Here is a 19,194-nt window from a genome sequence, read left to right as displayed (position 1 = left end):
TTATTAATTCTTGTAGTTGAGTAAGTAATTCTTCGTTTGACATTTCTTCGATGTCAGGATGAGCTGTGTAGCCGGCTAAAATCGGCCATGTTGTTCCTGGTCTACCTAGTGAATCGAGCCTGGTAATGTTTTTGTGATGTTTTAGGGCGCCTTTAACCCAGAGATTATGCTCCTGGTATGTAAGTGGAATTTCAATATCCTCAAAAGGAATATATTCATCAGGTTGTTCATCTTCTTTCAAGAAGTGAAATACTTTTGTTACTGGATTTGATTCTGGGAATACAATTCATGAATAGAATACCTCTGAAAGGATTTGTGTGCCTCTATCACGAAAACTGCTCTACCACCTCTTGGTGTTAGGCTGTGTTTTATAACTTTTAGAGTGATGGCACTCCTTAAGTTTGGAGGGATGTTTATAATACCCTCATCGGTTTCATTTAAACCTATAAAATTAAAAGCTGTTACGACTGGATCAGTGTCCGCATTATCCCCGTTCTGGGACATTGTTTTTGAAAAATGTAGAACAAGTTTCAAAGAAACAAAGATAAGGCGCATAATATTTTTGGAACACTGTATCCTTCAACGTTGAACAAACCAAATGGCTAATATATAGGATTTTTGTCCTATTCAGCTTTGGTGGATACTTAACCCTACCCACTCCAGATGTCTTATGGAGTATGTGAGGAGGGGTCTCTGAGGAAAGCACGACTGAGTACTCTGTATCTAGCGTTAAATTAGTGCCTTACCAAACGTTTGGGCGCCATGTAGTGTAGTTCCTATTTCCCTAATATGCTCTGCGCAATGGAATAATATACCCTATAGATTTGGCATAGGACTGAGGTCCGTATGCCCCTATCGAGTATATTAAACTTAATTAATTTGTACCAGCTAACTCAGAGGCCACTAGAATCTCCTTGTAAACAAGAAGGGATTAGTTTCTGGCAACCGCATAAACTTGACAACTTTGTTTCCCATTATAATCGAAACACGCTCAGAATCGTGGAAACAACAGATAACAGTTTCACTCAGCTAATCGTGCATGCTTGGTTTCTTCAGAGTTACACAGAAAGAATAGAAGGGCGTTTCAATAAAAGGATTTATTGAACAGTCTTGTTTCTCGTGTAAGAGATATGAGCTGTTACAATCACAAAACAGTATGCGATATATATTATGTACAGTGTAAGCAGTAGAAAGAAATAATACTGCGCTCGCATCATCTTTTAGCTATGACACATATATTCATATACATAAATAACATAAGCTAAAAATGCGAATACTTATAGTGTAGTACAAGGTCAGTGATTTCATCAGTGATGTCACTGACCATGTCATGAATGATGTAATATGTGACATCATCAGCAGTGGATTGCGAGCGCGAGTTATAGTTAGCAGAACTAACTATAACAGAGCAATTTCAATGGTTTTGTACAAGTGAAATGTCCAGCTAACTATAACAGCCCTGAAACCTATGGTTTTTTCAGTGAAGAAAAAAAATATATATATATATATATTACCTACTGGCGGTCGCCAGTAGGTAGTTATAGTTAGGACCACGTTTCCATAGGAAATCCGCAACATTCTATTTTGAATAACTTTGGCGCCGGTCGACGAATCCTCGCGAATTTTTCAAAATAGGTGGGGCGCTACGCTCCGCTCCTTCCCTGAAAGTCTCGGGGGGATTCGTCAAGCGGGGGCTGAGATAAAAGGGGGGTCCCAAAACGCGTTTTTCCCATGCATTTTTCCATAGGACCTTTAGACAGGCTACAGCCCGAACGGCTGAACAGAATTACTAGAAATTTGGCAGAGAGGTAGTCCTCAGGTCAAGGAAGTGCCTTTTGTAGGTTTGGTGTAAATCTGTTCAGTAGATTCTGAGAAAATAGCCTTTAAATCAATATATATATCTGAGCCAGCTTACGGTGCGCTTACGGTACGCTTACCGTACGCGTACGGTGGCGTGCGCGATTCTGATTGGCTCTTAGATCTTAGTAAACATTCGAATCGGCCGAAACCAGGAAGCGGCGGCCGCCATTTTCTCTCTCGCACTGAGAGTGATGTTTAAAATCTAAAGCACAAAAACATGTAAAGGGGCTGTTTAGACAGCTCCCACACACATAGCAATGTTGAGGGAGTCCCCAAAGATCCCCCAAGGCCAAAAACGGAATTTTTATTTTTTCGCTAATTTCGCCGATTACGCTTACCGTACGCGTACGGTAAAAAATTATATAAAAAAAAAAAATTATCCACACTCTCTCCACCCCGTGTGCAAATGGTGCCCGAAGGGCACCATTTGTGCATGGCTTATAACATATACGAAAAATTAAAATATTACCTTTCAAAACGAAGTGCATCATATGTCCTCCATGTGCGCACGATGCGCGAAGCGCATCGTGCGTACATGGCCCATCTAGCGTAACGTGGGCACGCGGTGCGCGTAGCGCACCGCGTGCCCACCGTGCGTGCACGGCACTAACTGCGTAAAGTGGGCGCGCGGTGCGCGAAGCGCACCGCGTGCTCACTGTGCGCGCACGGTGCGCGAAGCGCACCGTGCGCGCACGGAACGAACTGCGATAAGTGGGCGCGCACGCCACGAATGGCGTAAAGTAACTTAGCATTTAAAAAACCGTACAAATTCACTGAAAAAACCATAGGTTTCACACACGTTATAGTTAGGAATTAGCATTTAAAAAACCTTGCAAATTCACTGAAAAAACCATAGGTTTCACACATGTTATAGTTAGCGGAAATTTTACTGATAAAAAACCAATGAAATTCCCCCGTTATAGTTAGTGCAGGCAACTATAACTCACGCGACCGCAATCTTCTGCTGATGACATATGTGTCTTTATGAAAAAAAAATATTTGTAATATATGTATAGCTAAAAATGTATGGAAGAAGACATGGGTAAATAAGTGTCTAAATACAGTATTAGCATCAGCAGAGGATTGCGGTCGCGTGAGTTATAGTTGCCTGCACTAACTATAACGGGGGAATTTCATTGGTTTTTTATCAGTAAAATGTCCGCTAACTATAACATGTGTGAAACCTATGTTTTTTTCAGTGAATATATATATATATATATATATATATTCACTGAAAAAACCATAGGTTTCACACACGTTATAGTTAGGAATTAGCATTTAAAAAACCTTGCAAATTCAGTGAAAAAACCATAGGTTTCACACATGTTCTAGTTAGCTGGACATTTTACTGATAAAAAACCATTGAAATTCCCCCGTTATAGTTAGTGCAGGCAACTATAACTCACGCGACCGCAATCCTCTGCTGATGACATATGTGTCTTTATGAAAAAAAAATATTTGTAATATATGTATAGCTAAAATTTAATGGAAGAAGACATGGGCAAATAAGTGTCTAAATACAGTATTAGCATCAGCAGAGGATTGCGGTCGCGTGAGTTATAGTTGCCTGCACTAACTATAACGGGGGAATTTCAATGGTTTTTATCAGTAAATCAGTAAAATGTCCAGCTAACTATAACATGTGTGAAACCTATGGTTTTTTCACTGAATTTGCAAGGTTTTTTAAATGCTAATTCCTAACTATAACGTGTGTGAAACCTATGGTTTTTTTCAGTGAATTTGTACGGTTTTTTAAATGCTAAGTTACTTTACGCCATTCGTGGCGTGCGCGCCCACTTAACGCAGTTCGTTCCGTGCGCGCACAGTGAGCACGCGGTGCGCTTCGCGCACCGCGCGCCCACTTTACGCAGTTAGTGCACGCACAGTGGGCACGCGGTGTGCTACGCGCACCGCGTGCCCACGTTACGCTAGATGGGCCATGTACGCACGATGCGCTTCGCGCACCGTGCGCACATGGAGGACATATGATGCGCTTCGTTGTGAAAGGTAATATTTTAATTTTTACGGTGTTAAATATGCCTTGCACAAATGTTGCCCTTCGGGCACCATTTGCACACGGGGTGGGGAGAGTATGGATAATTTTTTTTTTTTTTAATAATTTTTACCGTACGCGTGCGGTAAGCGTAATCGGCGAAATTTTCGAAAAAATTAAAATTCCATTTTTGGCCTTGGGGGATCTTTGGGGACTTACCCGACATGGCTAGGTGCTTAGGAGCTGTCTAAACAGCCCCTTTACATGTTTTTGGCCTTTGTTTTTCAACCCCCTCTCAGAGTGCGAGAGAGAAAATGGCGGCCGCAACTTCCTGGTTTCGACCGATTCGAATGTTTACTAAGATCTAACAGCCAATCAGATTCCCGCACGGCACCGTACGCGTACGGTAAGCTTACCGTAAGCGCGCCGTAAGCTCACCGTAAGCTGCCACAGATATATATATATATTGATTTAAATGCTATTTTCTCAGGAACTACTGAACAGATTTACACCAGACCTACAAAAGGCACTTCCTGGACCTGAGGACTACCTCTCTGCCAAATTTCAAGTAACTCTGTTCAGCCGTTCGGGCTGTAGCTGTGCCTAAAGGTCCTATGGAAAAATGCATGGGAAAAACGCGTTTTGGGACCCCCCTTTTTTCTCAGCCCCCGCTTGACGAATCCCCCCGAGACTTTCAGGGTAGGAGCGGAGCGTAGCGCCCCACCTATTTTGAAAATTTCGCGAGGATTCGTCGACCGGCGCCAAAGTTATTCCAAATAGAATGTTGCGGTTTTCCTATGGAAACAGGGTCCTAACTATAACTACCTACTGGCGACCGCCAGTAGGTAATATATATATATATATATATATATCTATATGTGTATTTATGTGTATTTATGTATGCTTTAACTCTATAAGAACTGCTACAACAGTGTATTACTTTTACCCGGCATCATCTAGGGGCACTTACATTTCCTGCAACACTCCTTGCTATTCTGATTCAAGCATGTGAATCTATGAAACATCCAATACTGGATAAGAAAATAAGTTACTTACCTGTAGCTGCAGTTATCCAGTATTAGTATCTTTCATAGATTGACATGCGAACCACCCTCCTCCCCTAAGAGGCTACCCTTATAACTCTGTATTATTTACTCCCACTTGTGCTTTAAAATCTGAGGGACTCAGCCTGTGTTGGGAGTGTTCTAGAGGGTGCTGTCGCTTAATTTGTCATAGTTCAAGTTTAGTCCTTTAAAAAAAAAAAAAGGACAAGGATAGGCTTTTAAACTGACTTTTCCATTGCCATTATAGCCTACGATAGTGATACATACTGCTTTATTATGGTAACGTGGGACTCCCCCTTCAAAGACAGGGAAGAATTGAGCATGTGCATCTATGAAAGATACCAAAACTGGATAATAGCAGTTACAGGTAAATAACTCATTTTCTTCTCGATCCAAGATACTGGATACATGGGGCTTGGACCCTTTGCCATGTTCTATTTATTAGATTTTAAAACCTAGACTTCTCGTAAACATTTGAGCTCTGTAGAGGTTTTGAAACTTATAGCTCCATAATTTTAGTTTAGTGGTAATAGACACATTTTGTAGTGTACGCTTTATATGCATAGCCCATCATTGTTAGTGATCACAAACTTGCATAATAGAGGTCAGCTCGTATAAATTATGTTGATTTAGGTGATTGCTTTGATATAGAAAAAAAGCCACCTCTTACTTGGTGGTATTATTATGTACTATCACTATATATCCTAGTAGTACCTTCTAATAGGGCCAAATATGATTTAAACATGGGCAAGGTAAGGGTCATATCAAAAATGAAACTGATCCTGCCCCTGGAAGCCCCATATCCTCTGAGATGGATAGTATGGTTAAAGACAAAATGTGAAAATTGTGCCCTCAGATAATTAAGAACATGAATGAATGAAATAAAGTAATGAAATATTTCTAAAGTGCGACAGCTGCGCGTCCCAATGCTGACGAATTCTATCAAAGAGAAACTAAGACCAGTAGTTGAGATTGTAGAAATAACTAGGTTTTTAGTAACTTTCTAAACAAGTGGTGGGAATGGAGTTGTCTGACAACAAATGGAAGAGAATTCTAAAGTTTTGGTGTGAGGAAAGTAGAGGATTGTAACGCCCTGAACGTCTCAGGATCGTTTAACAGACACGATAATGAGAACGCAACCACTTGTGAAGGTTTAGTTATTTTAATGAAGGCAAAAATAATACAAGGAATAAACAAAGGTTATAGTCACTGGAATCCTCCAGGCTAAGTACGTTACCAGCCCACAGCACGGATGGTCCTAACCGTCCTCTGCATATACGCCGATCCCGGTGTATGCCAACAGAGGGCAGAAATGAAATGGCCGACAATGCCAATCGGTAGGCTGTGAGGGGCACGAAGAGTGTTGGGGAGAATCGAGGAGTCAGGGAAACACCCAGCCGGGGTCTCTACCTGAAGGGAGCAGCCGCTCAACCTCTTCCTCAGACTGCACCGGGACGCGGAGTCACCTCCTGGTGATGCGTCACCGATACCCCAATCACAAGCAAAGAAGACTGAACCGAGAGCAGCCGCTCGATCGATCCTGTGGACTTCCGAGTCTGTAACGCGGCAAACACCTCCTGGTGTGCGTTACAGCTGGCAGTCCCTGTATCTCTGGTCGGGCTGGGAGTTACGACTCCAACCAGCAAAAGCGCCACTGCGCTTTGACTCAGCCGAGTCAAAAAGCGAAGCTCAATGGTTATCCGGTAGAGCTTCCGGCTCCTTCACAGGTGACGATGGGGCAAGACACGGCCCAGGGAGTAACGACTCGACCTACCTCCGTTCTTGCCTTACTGGAGCACCACTCCGGAACACTGCTCTTCACTAAGCAGGTACGTCGGTGTAAACACAATATCCGACAGCGTTGTACCTCCCGGTTCCTCCCTTTATAGGGCGTGTTTTCCTTGAGTTATGTAACAGCTCTCCTGTTTACATAAGGGCGTGTTTTCCTTGAGTTATGTAACAGCTCTCCTGTTTACATAAGGGCGTGTTTTCCTTGAGTTATGTAACAGCTCTCCTGTTTACATAACCTCTCAACCGCTAAGCATCCTGGGAGATGTAGTCCGTTTTCGCTGGTTACCGTTTTCCTCCCCTCGCATGACAGGAATTCTTGACAGTACATCCTCCCTCTCAGCGGCTCCCCACGGGTCCAGCGCTGGCAGGAAAACGCCGATGGAACAAGGAGACCAAGCGCGGAGCATGAACCCCTTCAGCCGGTTCCCATGACTGCTCCTCCGGGCCATAGCCTTTCCACGCAACCAGGTACCACAGCTTCTCCCTGCGCCATTTGGACGCCCGTATGCCCGACACTTCATACTCCACCTCCGACTCCACGCATACCGGCCTAGGTGTCCCAGACGGCTTGGAGGGTGCTGGTTTGAGTAATGATACATGAAAGACAGGGTGTATCCGCAATGACTGGGGCAAGCACACCTTCACGTTCACGGGACCCATACACTTGGTAATTCGATAGGGGCCCATGTACTTGGGATGGAACACACTGTTCTTTCGAAACCTCATGTTTCTTGTGGATATCCAGACGTAGTCTCCAGTGCGGTACAGTGGCCCGGGCCTTCTCTTCCTGTCTGCCGCAGCCTTGTATCTTCTCTTGGCCTCTATTAGGACAGCCCTTGAGCGCATCAACGTGTCTTTTATGTGTGCCACCCTGTCCGCTGTGGCGGGAATCCTGTCCTCTCTGAACGGATGTAGAAATGGCAAGAACCTGGGATGTTGGCCATAGTTGCTATAGAACGGAGATGACTGTGTGGAGCTGTGAGTGGCGTTGTTATAGGCTATCTCTGCAACCCATAGCAAGTCGACCCATTCTTCCCTGCCCTGGTCCACAAAACATCGCAGATACTGTTTGAGCGTTTGGTTCAGGCGCTCGGTTTGACCGTCCGTTTGAGGGTGGTAGCTGGTGGACAGGGCGGTCTTAACATGCAGCGCAGTGCACCAAGTCTTCCAGAATTGCGCAGTAAACTGCGACCCCCGGTCCGACACGATCACCCCAGGTAATCCATGCAGTCGTACCACATTCTTTAGGAGTAGTGACGCCAATTCCCCGGCCGTAGGGACTCTCTTGCAGGGGATGAAGTGCCCCATTTTCGTCAAGTAATCCACCACCACCAGTATTGCCGTCATCCCCTGGTCTACTGGTAGGCCCACCACGAAGTCCAGTGATATGCTATCCCATGGTCTATCCGGGGTCGGAAGTGGATGTAAGAGCCCTTGGGTTCGGCCATGGTCGGCCTTCATGGTAGCACACGTAGGACACTCCTGTCCCCACCTCCTGACATCCACTCTCATGGTTGGCCACCAGAAATGCCGTCCCATGCTAGCCACCGTTTTTTCAAAGCCCAAATGACCTGCGCATGGAGAGTCATGGCACCAGATGAATGCTTGTTTCCTTAGCCTAGGCGTGGGTATCAATAGGCACCTGCCCTTCAGGGGTATCCCGTCCTTCAGCTGCCATTCTCTGTGACTGAGGAGCCACCTCTGCCATGCGAATGACCTGATCCCTCTCTTTATTCCCCTCAGGAAAGTATCCGGTTGGATAACCCCCAATACCATCCTCGGGGAAATGATGGGATGCTCGGTCGCAGGCAATGGTTCCTTAACTGCAGATTGACGGGACAGGGCGTCCGCCTTCCGGTTTTCCGTCCCCGGCCGATATGTGATGCGGAAGTTGAACCCCGCAAAGAAGATCATCCACCGCAGCTGTCTGGGAGAAAGGTGTCTTGTGGCCGTCATGAACTGTAGGTTCCGATGGTCCGTGTACACCGATACCACATGTCTTGCCCCCATCAACCAATGCCTCCATTCGGTGAAGGCGTCCTTGATTGCGAGAAGCTCCTTCTCCGCAATATGGTAGTTGCGTTCGGCGTCGTTGAGTTTGCGGGACATGTACGCAACGGGATGAAGCACCCCTGTGTCGTGGTTGCGTTGGGACAAGATAGCCCCCAGCGCCACATCCGATGCGTCCGCTTCCACCACGTAGGGGAGATCCGGATCGGGGTGAGCCAACACCGGCGCCTTACCAAAGGCGCTTTTCAGTGCCTCAAAGGCTTTGTTCGCTTCAGGGGACCAGACAAACTCCTTGGACTTCCTCAGTAGCTGTGTGATTGGGGCCACCAATCCTGAAAATCCATCTATAAACCGTCTGTAAAAGTTGGCGAAGCCAATGAAACTTTGGACGTCCTTCACGCTTTTTGGGCACTGGCCATTCTTTCACCGCCTTGATCTTTCGTTCTGCCATCTCCTGTCCCTCTGGACTCAGCATCACTCCGAGGAATTCCACGGATGTGACGTGGAAGTCACACTTGCTGAGTTTACAAAACAGCATGTTTTCCCTCAGCTTTTGGAACACAGCTTTGACGTGGTGTACGTGCTCCTCCACACTGGACGAATAGATGAGGATGTCGTCGATATATACGACCACGTAGATATCCAACTCCTCTCTGAATACCTCATTCAAAAAGTACTGAAAGGCTGCCGGGGCGTTGCACAGACCGAACGGCATGACGAGGTACTCAAAAAGGCCGAACCTGGTCTTAAAGGCGGTCTTCCACTCGTCTCCGTCCCTCATGCGCACCAGATGGTATGCCCCTTTCAAATCCAACTTGGTGTAGATACGAGCTTTCTTGACCTGTTCCAGAAGTACACTGATGAGAGGCAAGGGGTACCGATTCTTTACGGTTATCGCATTCAATGCCCTAAAGTCCACACAGGCTCTCAGCTCCCCATTAGCCTTCGGGATGAAGAAGAGTGGCGAGGCGGCCGGAGACTTGGACGGGCGGATGAATCCTAGCTTGAGGAGTTTGTCCAGGTACCCCCGGAGATGCACGTTGTCAGGCTCCGTCAGGGCATACAGCCTGCCGCTGGGAACGCTGGCCCCTGGCACCAGGTCGATCTGGCAGTCAAACTGTCTATGTGGTGGTAGCACTTCCGCCTTCACCTCATCAAATACATCCTCAAAACTGTGATAAGCCTGGGGGAGAGCCACATCGTTTTCTGCCGCTGTAGCCACCGTCTGACTCCCGCTCTCATCTGCGTCAAGGGATTCCGTTCTTATTCCACAATGCAGGATGCAATACGGTGACGTCAGTTCGATGCGATGTGTTGGCCAATCCACAGAGGGGTTGTGTTTCTGTAGCCACGGCAATCCCAATATGACGCCATATTGGGGCGCTCGGATGATGTTAAAATCGATTTCTTCCAAATGGTTCCTCCCACATCTCATCGGAAGGACCCCCGTGTGCTGCCCGATGGGCCCCGTCACCAATCGCCTTCCGTCTACAGCATAGACGTCTTCGGGTACAGCTTTGGGAAGAAGCACTAGCCCTAGCCTGCATGCCTCGTTGTGGTCCATAAACATGCCAGTGGCCCCTGAATCCACCATGGCCACAACGGGTATCCACTGCTCATGCACTCCCACGTGCACCGTGAGAAACAGGTGTCGTTGTCCCTTAGTGACCGAGTTGGAAAGTGAAGGGATGGATGAGTGACTCCGAGATGCCCCTTCTTTGGTCTGGGAGTCCTCTAGTTTTCCGCCGGTACGTCCACCACGGCTGTTACCGACCGGTTGGCCCGATAACGTGACGTCTTCGGTTTGGCAGGGCATTCACGTACGTAGTGGCCTTTTTTGCCACAATATAGGCACAATCCTTGTTTACGGCGTGACTCTTTCTCCGTGGCTGTGAGGCTCGCTCGTATTGCGCCGATGTCCATGGGTTCTCCCTTGGATGCGGTGGAAGTTTCAGGACTTCCCACTGTCACATAGGATGGAAGGGAGTTTCCTTTTCTCCCATGATCCCCCTTTCTTTCACTTAGCCTATGTTCCAGCCGTAATACCAGGTTGATAAGGCCCTCACATGTCTTGGGTTGTGGGTCAATATGAGCCACGGCGTCCTTGAGCTCATCGCACAGCCCGTGATGGAAGAGCACCGTCTGTTTAGCAACAGGCCACTTGGTTTCCGCAACCAGCCTTCGGAACGCGTTGAGATACGGCACCAGGTCGTTGGATCCCTGTCTCAACTCAAGCATTTCACGGTCCGCCGTGTACGAGTCAGCCCTTCTGTCGAAGACTTTCAGGAATTCCTCGCGAAAAGCACCCCAATCACATAAGATGGGGTCGTCCCTGCTCACCAGAGGTACGGCCCATTGTGCCGCGTTTCCAGCCAAATAGGATATAAGGAAAGCCACACGAGCCTGATTCGTGGGGAACGCCCTTGGTTTGCACGATAAATGTAGCGCCACTTGTGTGAGGAATACCTGCACTGTGTTAGGATCCCCACTGTACCTCTCTGGTGTTGCCAAGGGGACGGCTACCGGCATTTCCACTACTACCGCAGGGGTCTGGTTCGTGAGGGAGGTGCTGGGCGTGAGCGGGTCCAATTGGATAGCATCCAGTCTGGCTTTTACATCGGCTGTTTCTTGCCTGGAGGCAGCCAATTCAATTTGCACGGTCGCTAAAGCAGCCAGCACATCATCAAGTGTTGCCATGTCTGTTATCGACCGGGAGACAGTTAGTGTTATTAAGGTCGGATATTTTGTAACGCCCTGAACGTCTCAGGATCGTTTAACAGACACGATAATGAGAACGCAACCACTTGTGAAGGTTTAGTTATTTTAATGAAGGCAAAAATAATACAAGGAATAAACAAAGGTTATAGTCACTGGAATCCTCCAGGCTAAGTACGTTACCAGCCCACAGCACGGATGGTCCTAACCGTCCTCTGCATATACGCCGATCCCGGCGTATGCCAACAGAGGGCAGAAATGAAATGGCCGACAATGCCAATCGGTAGGCTGTGAGGGGCACGAAGAGTGTTGGGGAGAATCGAGGAGTCAGGGAAACACCCAGCCGGGGTCTCTACCTGAAGGGAGCAGCCGCTCAACCTCTTCCTCAGACTGCACCGGGACGCGGAGTCACCTCCTGGTGATGCGTCACCGATACCCCAATCACAAGCAAAGAAGACTGAACCGAGAGCAGCCGCTCGATCGATCCTGTGGACTTCCGAGTCTGTAACGCGGCAAACACCTCCTGGTGTGCGTTACAGCTGGCAGTCCCTGTATCTCTGGTCGGGTTGGGAGTTACGACTCCAACCAGCAAAAGCGCCACTGCGCTTTGACTCAGCCGAGTCAAAAAGCGAAGCTCAATGGTTATCCGGTAGAGCTTCCGGGTCCTTCACAGGTGACGATGGGGCAAGACACGGCCCAGGGAGTAACGACTCGACCTACCTCCGTTCTTGCCTTACTGGAGCACCACTCCGGAACACTGCTCTTCACTAAGCAGGTACGTCGGTGTAAACACAATATCCGACAGCGTTGTACCTCCCGGTTCCTCCCTTTATAGGGCGTGTTTTCCTTGAGTTATGTAACAGCTCTCCTGTTTACATAACCTCTCAACCGCTAAGCATCCTGGGAGATGTAGTCCGTTTTCGCTGGTTACCGTTTTCCTCCCCTCACATGACAGGAATTCTTGACAAGGATCTACTTCCTTGTCTAACCAGTTTCATTTTGGGAATGACTTAGGGTGACAGAGGAAGATATGAGATTGCGAGTAGGACGGCAGGTTAGAAGCTTCTTTCTATGTGGAAAGGGCCCACTGTTGTGGAGGGCTTTGTGAACAAGAAAATGAACCTTGAAGTTGGAACTCTTTCTTACAGGCAGCCAAAGTAAAGATTTCAGAGGTGCTCCAACTGAGCTTCTTCTGGGGATGTTCAGGATAGTTAATGCAGCTTTTTTGGACCATGTGAAGTCATTGCATGAGGTGGGAGGGAAGGCCAAGATATAATTAATTACTATGATCTATCCTCCAAGTTACGAACTACAGTATTCCGTGATGCTACAGGAAGGAAAATAAAGATTTTCTCAAGAGTCCTTAAGATCTAGACGGCAGCAACTCGTGGAAGCCGGGTAGAGCAGGTTAGTTGGTTGTCAAATATGAAACCCATATTTCTTGCTGTAGTCAAAGGAACTGAACAAGCAAGATTACAATCTTTCTTGCCTTGAAGTATTTCGTTGGAGTCCTCCAGGGGAAGGTAGATTCATAAGTCATGAATACATTGGCCCAAAGCACGTCTATAGACATAAATTGAACCTACATGCACAGATGTGTCCTGCAGGTTACTTTCTTTGGAAATGTCCACTTGAAGTGCGATGGGGGAGAAGCCCTGGAGACTCAATGGGATGATGTTGAGAAAGGACTAACATTGGTTGCTGCGCAACTGGACAAGGTCCAATGTAGGAATGCATTGCATCACTCTGAATGGAGCCGTAGTAACTTATAAGAAGGCTGTTAACCAACTAAGAAATCACTTTTAGATAATTCAGTGTGCCTCTGGGCCCCTTTCCTTAAACTAACCCAGCTTCTTCTGTCGAACAGTATAAAGCCTTTTATAGCTTCAAAAAGTGAAAAATATTAAAGCATTAATTGGATTTAAAGCTGGAGTTATGGGGAAGGGACGTAGTCAGGAAATTGAGTAGAACATCACCAACTCTTTATTCGTTAACCAAATGAGGGAAATGGGTCATTACTCTAACTGTCAAATCCACCTGTTCTCAGGTAGATTCTCTCCAAGTTAAGGAGACAAAGCGCCTTAACACAGTGGTAGGTGGTTTTATTACCAAATACATAAACTTGTCCCTCATTTTAGAACATACTGTAGAAATTTATTTAAGCTACATCCTGTCACCATTGAGCACCACCCAAGTATTCTTGATAACGATCGATATATTTTTAGGCTCCAGTGGAACTTAAAAATTGATAGACACTATACATTGCTTCCCACGCCTTTTATCCACTTCAGCCTGTTGGTTGCAGAAGATGCTCATTCTGGTGATTAACTCCTGCAAAATAAAAATAAAATAATGATCTCATGTCATGCTCTTCTGGTGGAAAAAGTGAATGCAACTGATGCCCATTGGTGTCCATTGTCTTTCTTTTCATTGTCTAATCCTGTCTTGGTAGGCTCTGGAATCACTCCTGCTAAAAAGTCATTCTTTTAGGGCCAATGCCTTTGGCACCCCAGATCCATCATGGTTTATTTGGACCTTTTTGGACTTTCTAAGGGAATTTGGGAAAATAAGTCGGTCCAAAGCAGATTTCTAGAGCTGAAACCAGTCTTAATAGGCTTAGAGTACTGCCTGTCAATCTCCAAAGGACTTTAGTTTTGGCCTACATTGCAAACATCATTACAGCGTTCTTTTAAGATAGACTTGCACTGAAACACCCAGACCATCTGGTCTGATAAGAGTCTGGACATAGAGTTAGAGACTAAGCTGGCTCAATAACTTGGACCCATAGCTTGTAGTAAAGATATTGTGTGTGGCTTACAAAAAATGTGTGTGAAGTAATCTTTACTGGACATGATTCCCTGTTTGTTTATTTTTTCTTTATTTTCATTTAATTGGGGATGGTGCCCTCTTTGGAATAGTCTGGATTGTTTTTGTATTCCAGGCTCCCTTTTCCTCTACTGGGGCCTAATGTACAAAGCCATTTTGAGTTTGCAAACCCTGTGAATTGCACACTCACAGTGTTTGTGACTTATTTTTCTATTTACTAAATCTACTTTTGTTTTGGAAAAACCTTTCTGTCTTGTAAAATTGTTTTGCTATACATACCGAACCATAAATAGGAGGGGTGATGAAAGGGGTGTCCCTTCCTAATTGTGAGTCACTTTGGTGTTTAGCAAAGGTTTGTAATTGTGGTTGCAAACCATTGGTAAGTAACCAGTAAATTAGAGGAAGTGGTAATTGATTCACAATGATTCCCCTTTGTGAATCGTGTTGGTAGACCCCTGGGGAAGCAGGGCATTAATTTTTCTTTTTTGTAAGTAGGGGCTGCTTTGAACAAAACGAATTCAAACACAGAATTGGTGGTAGGCTGTTACTTGAAGTCCGCCATTCCTTTGGTTGTAGCCAATTGCTGGGTGTTGTAATTAGCGACCCGACAAATTACTATTCAATAGGCTGGTCATTCTGCAACCTGCAATTTAGCTACAGACCCAGCTCATTAGTATATAAGTTACACTACACTGCAGAATTTTAGATGAGATGCAAATAGTTGGTGCACAATTTGCAGCCACATTTTACGGCATGTTAGTTAGTACATCGGGCCCTTAGTCCTTCAGGATAAGTTTATGAATGTATCCCTTCTCAACTTTGAGTATCACCAAGAGGCTCAACGATGGAGCACGAACTAGTTATTGGTTAAATGCGTAAACTATAGACTTTTAGCATTTTAAAAACAGTATTAAACAGTATTCTGGACCTGTCCCTTATTGATCCCTGTACTGCTTTTTGTTTTTAAATAAATCAGGTGCTCACTCTTCCGCTAGTCTCTTCTTATGGCCATGCTTTCATAGCAGGTGTATCCAAATGACATTTTTCTGCATTCCGTCCATCAAGTGTTCTTTTTGCATCTCTCTTCTAGAGGCATCAATTACCATTCTGTTGAAGCGATGACTGCTCCAGTCACTTTATATGCGGCATGCACTTATTTCTTTTTGTACAAAGCTGATTGGGCAAATTTTTGTATTTTCCATAATCCCTCCTCCCCGGACCCTTTCTTCTTGACCACCTCTGAGTTCGGGCTGTTAATTTCATCGAAGTCTGTTTTGGTTTTCATTGCTTCCTACTGCTCTTTGTACCCTACATCAGGATCTATGCGCATTCTAAAAATGTAACATTGTTATACTCTTACCCCCTAAGCGCCTTCATTATAAAACTTCCTAGATCTCATGCTGGCTTAAGTATTTATTTTTGATATTTTGTACAATTGCTGAAGACAAAGCTGTTTTTTTTTCCTTTTACAGCAATAGTGACACAGAGATTTGTAGCAAAGTTTGTAAGTGTGAACAGCAGTTTCCCTTTAACAACATTGTCTGGAAACCCTGGTAAGTATTAAATATATGTGTGAAGAATCTGCATGTACTGATTTGTCTGTTTCCATCAAAAGGCAATGTGTTGCGTTTCAAATAAAGCCCAACAAATGTTAAGTGGGCAGAAAAGGATTAGAATATTTACCATTCTCAGTTTTTATGCAGTTTCCTCACTGTTTTCTACTCAATTTTGCTTTGTCCCCATGATTGTCGATACCTAAATATGTGAGATTACACAAAAGACCATGCCATCTACCGCTGAGTAAAATTAATTGATTTTTTTAAATAGCTTAGGCCCTGAATAGACACTAGAGATTCAAAATGTGATTCACTCCCAAATGGCCAATTCTTTTTCATGGTAAATTGTGTTGCATGTAATAAACAGACAATAAAAAAGGAAAATATATTCATAGGAAAATGCAGCTGACTTTTGGATAGTCATTCTGTGACAACGTTGCCTCAGGCTACAGCACACACACACACCCTCTTAGCCAACTTCTCCCCCTTATCCCTGATACTTGCTGGTAGGAAATTTCTACAGGTTTACAATTTCAGAAATATTCAAGTAGTGGATAATGTTTCGGATACAGCCTTGATCGAATATTGAAGAGATAATTTTGTTAAACTGCAGCCCAATCATTGAGCATCAGTAAAGGCCATTTAAAGGGGTTTGTAATGTGGGTTTCATTCTATAATAAATGTGTTTGAAAGTCCTTAACAATAACTAAGTCTACGAAGTGGTCTACTTATAAAATGGAACCTTCAATGACACAGAAAAGATGTTATAAAACTATTTATCATGACCATGCTCCAAAACTGTACAGCTCAATAATGCATTTTATTACTATGCATAAGAATTTGTAGCTTGAATAATTATATTTTCCACTAATTCGAAGCAGTTGAAAATGCACAGCACACGTCTGTTCCACACTTTCCCTGAATACCCCCTGCCTTTAAACAGATGAAGTAAGGTTGCAGTCATGACTGCCCAAATATCTAGAGTTGAAATGGGGTGTCAGTGGAAGGGGTGGAACATGTTGGTGCACTCGCGTTTGCCCACATTTTCTTTTTGTTGAAAATTGGAAATCTGAGTAAGAAGTACAAGACAATGGTAGGAGATTAAATGCTGTAATTACTATAAATGACTAATGTGGATCTAGCATGCTCATGAGGAATTTCACTTTGCAAATACACAACAAAGAAGCTGACTTTTCCATGTCCCACACTATGGCAAGAGGTATTTTAGATATAAGTTGTCTGGTCGTATCAAATTTCTTGACAAAACGTACCACAGTGCAAGGAATGATGCGGTAGGTGGACCGTACTGTGAGTCGATTTTTTTTGCTTAAGCTATTCAATAACAAGATTTGTAAAGCGATTGCTAGTGGATGAAAACATGGACAGAGATTGAAGCATACACATCTCTTTGGCATCTAAAAGCTCAATGTGTTGTGTTTGGTATGATGTTCTAATTGTACCCTAATTATTCTTAAAACAAGTACTTTTGTGGGGAACAGCCATGTTCTTTAAATCCGATTACACAACACAACATTTGCTTTTTTCATACCGGTTTATTTATAACTTGGTTGGCCAGCTGCCAAACTGCTGGTGTGATGGTTCTAGCCCATTTGTAACAAGTCCAGGATATAAAAAAAAAAAAATTAAAGTGGCCCGCAGAGTGTATGTGTGTGTGTGTGTGTGCGTGTGTGTGCGTGTGTGTGTGTGTGTGTGTGTGTATACATGTATAGATATAAATATATGAAGAAACCACAGTCCAGAAGCAATATTCTCATGCAGAATCAGGTACAGACCACAGCGTATCATAGGATTATTTGTGCTTTATTGCAATATCCCACAGCTATAAATAAATATATATATATATATATATATATATATATATATATATATAAAATATTTTCACTGAAAAAAACCAATGGTTACAGGAACGTTCTAGTTAGATTCAGATTTTACTCATACAAAACCAGTGAAATTCAGCAGTTGTAGTTACCCGAGTCAACTATAACTAACACCCCCGCAATGCACTGCTTATGACCTCAGATATTACATCACTCCTGACATCTCAAATGACATCACTGATGACATCATCTACAGATCCACTCACACACTCACTCACACCAACATACAAACTCTCATATACCCACTCACACACCCACACACATACCCATACAAGTACTTTCACAACCACTCACTTATCCTTAGAGCCACTCACACACCTACTCACTCACTCATAGAGCCTGATCATACAACCAGTCACTCACCCATTCAGCCACTCACACAGCCACACACTCACCCATACAGCTACTGACACACCCAGTTATTCACCTATACAGGAACACACCCCCCCACTCACCCATACAGCCTCTCAACAGAGCCACTCACTCACCCATACAACTACTCACTCATACACCCACACAATCACTTACATACCGATTCACACATCCATACAACCACTCACACAGCCACTCATCACCCATACAGCCAATCCCACAGATGCTCACTCTTCCATATAGACACTCACACACCCGCTCACGTAACCACTCACTCAATCAGCTACTCACTCACCCATACAGCCACTTACACACCTAGTCTCTCACACAGCAATTCAGACACCCACCCATACTTTCACTGATACAACCACCCACCCACCCATACAGCTACTCACACAGCTACTTACTCAACCACCCATACAGCCACTGATATACCTACTCACTAACAAGTACAGCCACTCACACAGTGACTAGGTCACCCACACAGCTACTCAAAATCCAACTTATACAGCCACTCACACACCTATACGGTACTCAGACATCCACTCACACACAGATACACACAGTCACACAGCTACTCACTTAAACTATGTCAAAAATAAGAATTACTCAGTAGTACACAAAGTATTCTAATTTAATGTTTGTAAAGTATAGTTAGCTTAGGTAAATTTAACTGCTGAATTGCATTGGCTTTGTCGAGTGAAATCTGAGCCTACCTGCAATGTTCCTGCAACCTTTGTTTTTTTCAGTGAATTTCTACGTTTTTTTTTTATAAACAAGTTTTTATTATCATATGCAACAAAAACAGTGAGCCTTTCAGACCAACAGTGTACATTAGCCCCGTCTGAGAATCAATCCCCCTCTCCGCCCCCCCCCCCCCCGAACTACCCCCCCTCCGCCCCCACACTGCACCGCAAAGTTACAATACATTTCCTAGCCATTTCCCCCAAACCCTACGATACTTTTTGTGGCAGCCCCGAGCTTGGTAAAGAGTCCGCTCCTGCGCCGCACACCAATCCACTCCTGCGCTCCACCTGGTTAGACTGGGTGGTTGCGGCTGTTTCCAGGCCGCCGCAATATCCCTTTTCGCCACCATTAACGCCGTCATA

General features: G+C 44.8%; 1 protein-coding gene across 1 annotated transcript in view; it reads left to right on the top strand.

The window, feature by feature from the left end:
* The window catches only part of TCTN2 (tectonic family member 2), a 251,876-nt gene that overhangs the window by 130,726 nt on the left and 101,956 nt on the right, over window positions 1-19,194 (top strand). The window contains exon 11 of the mRNA XM_085636293.1: window positions 15,732-15,812. Within this exon, the coding sequence (XP_085492419.1) occupies window positions 15,732-15,812 (81 nt within the window). The remainder of the gene's footprint in view (window positions 1-15,731; window positions 15,813-19,194) is intronic.

Source organism: Triturus cristatus, chromosome 11 (assembly GCF_964204655.1).
Source record: "Triturus cristatus chromosome 11, aTriCri1.1, whole genome shotgun sequence".
Classification (NCBI taxonomy): Eukaryota; Metazoa; Chordata; class Amphibia; order Caudata; family Salamandridae; genus Triturus; species Triturus cristatus.
The sequence above is the reverse complement of the archived record's forward strand: the minus strand, read 5'-3'. Positions and strand labels throughout refer to the sequence as shown.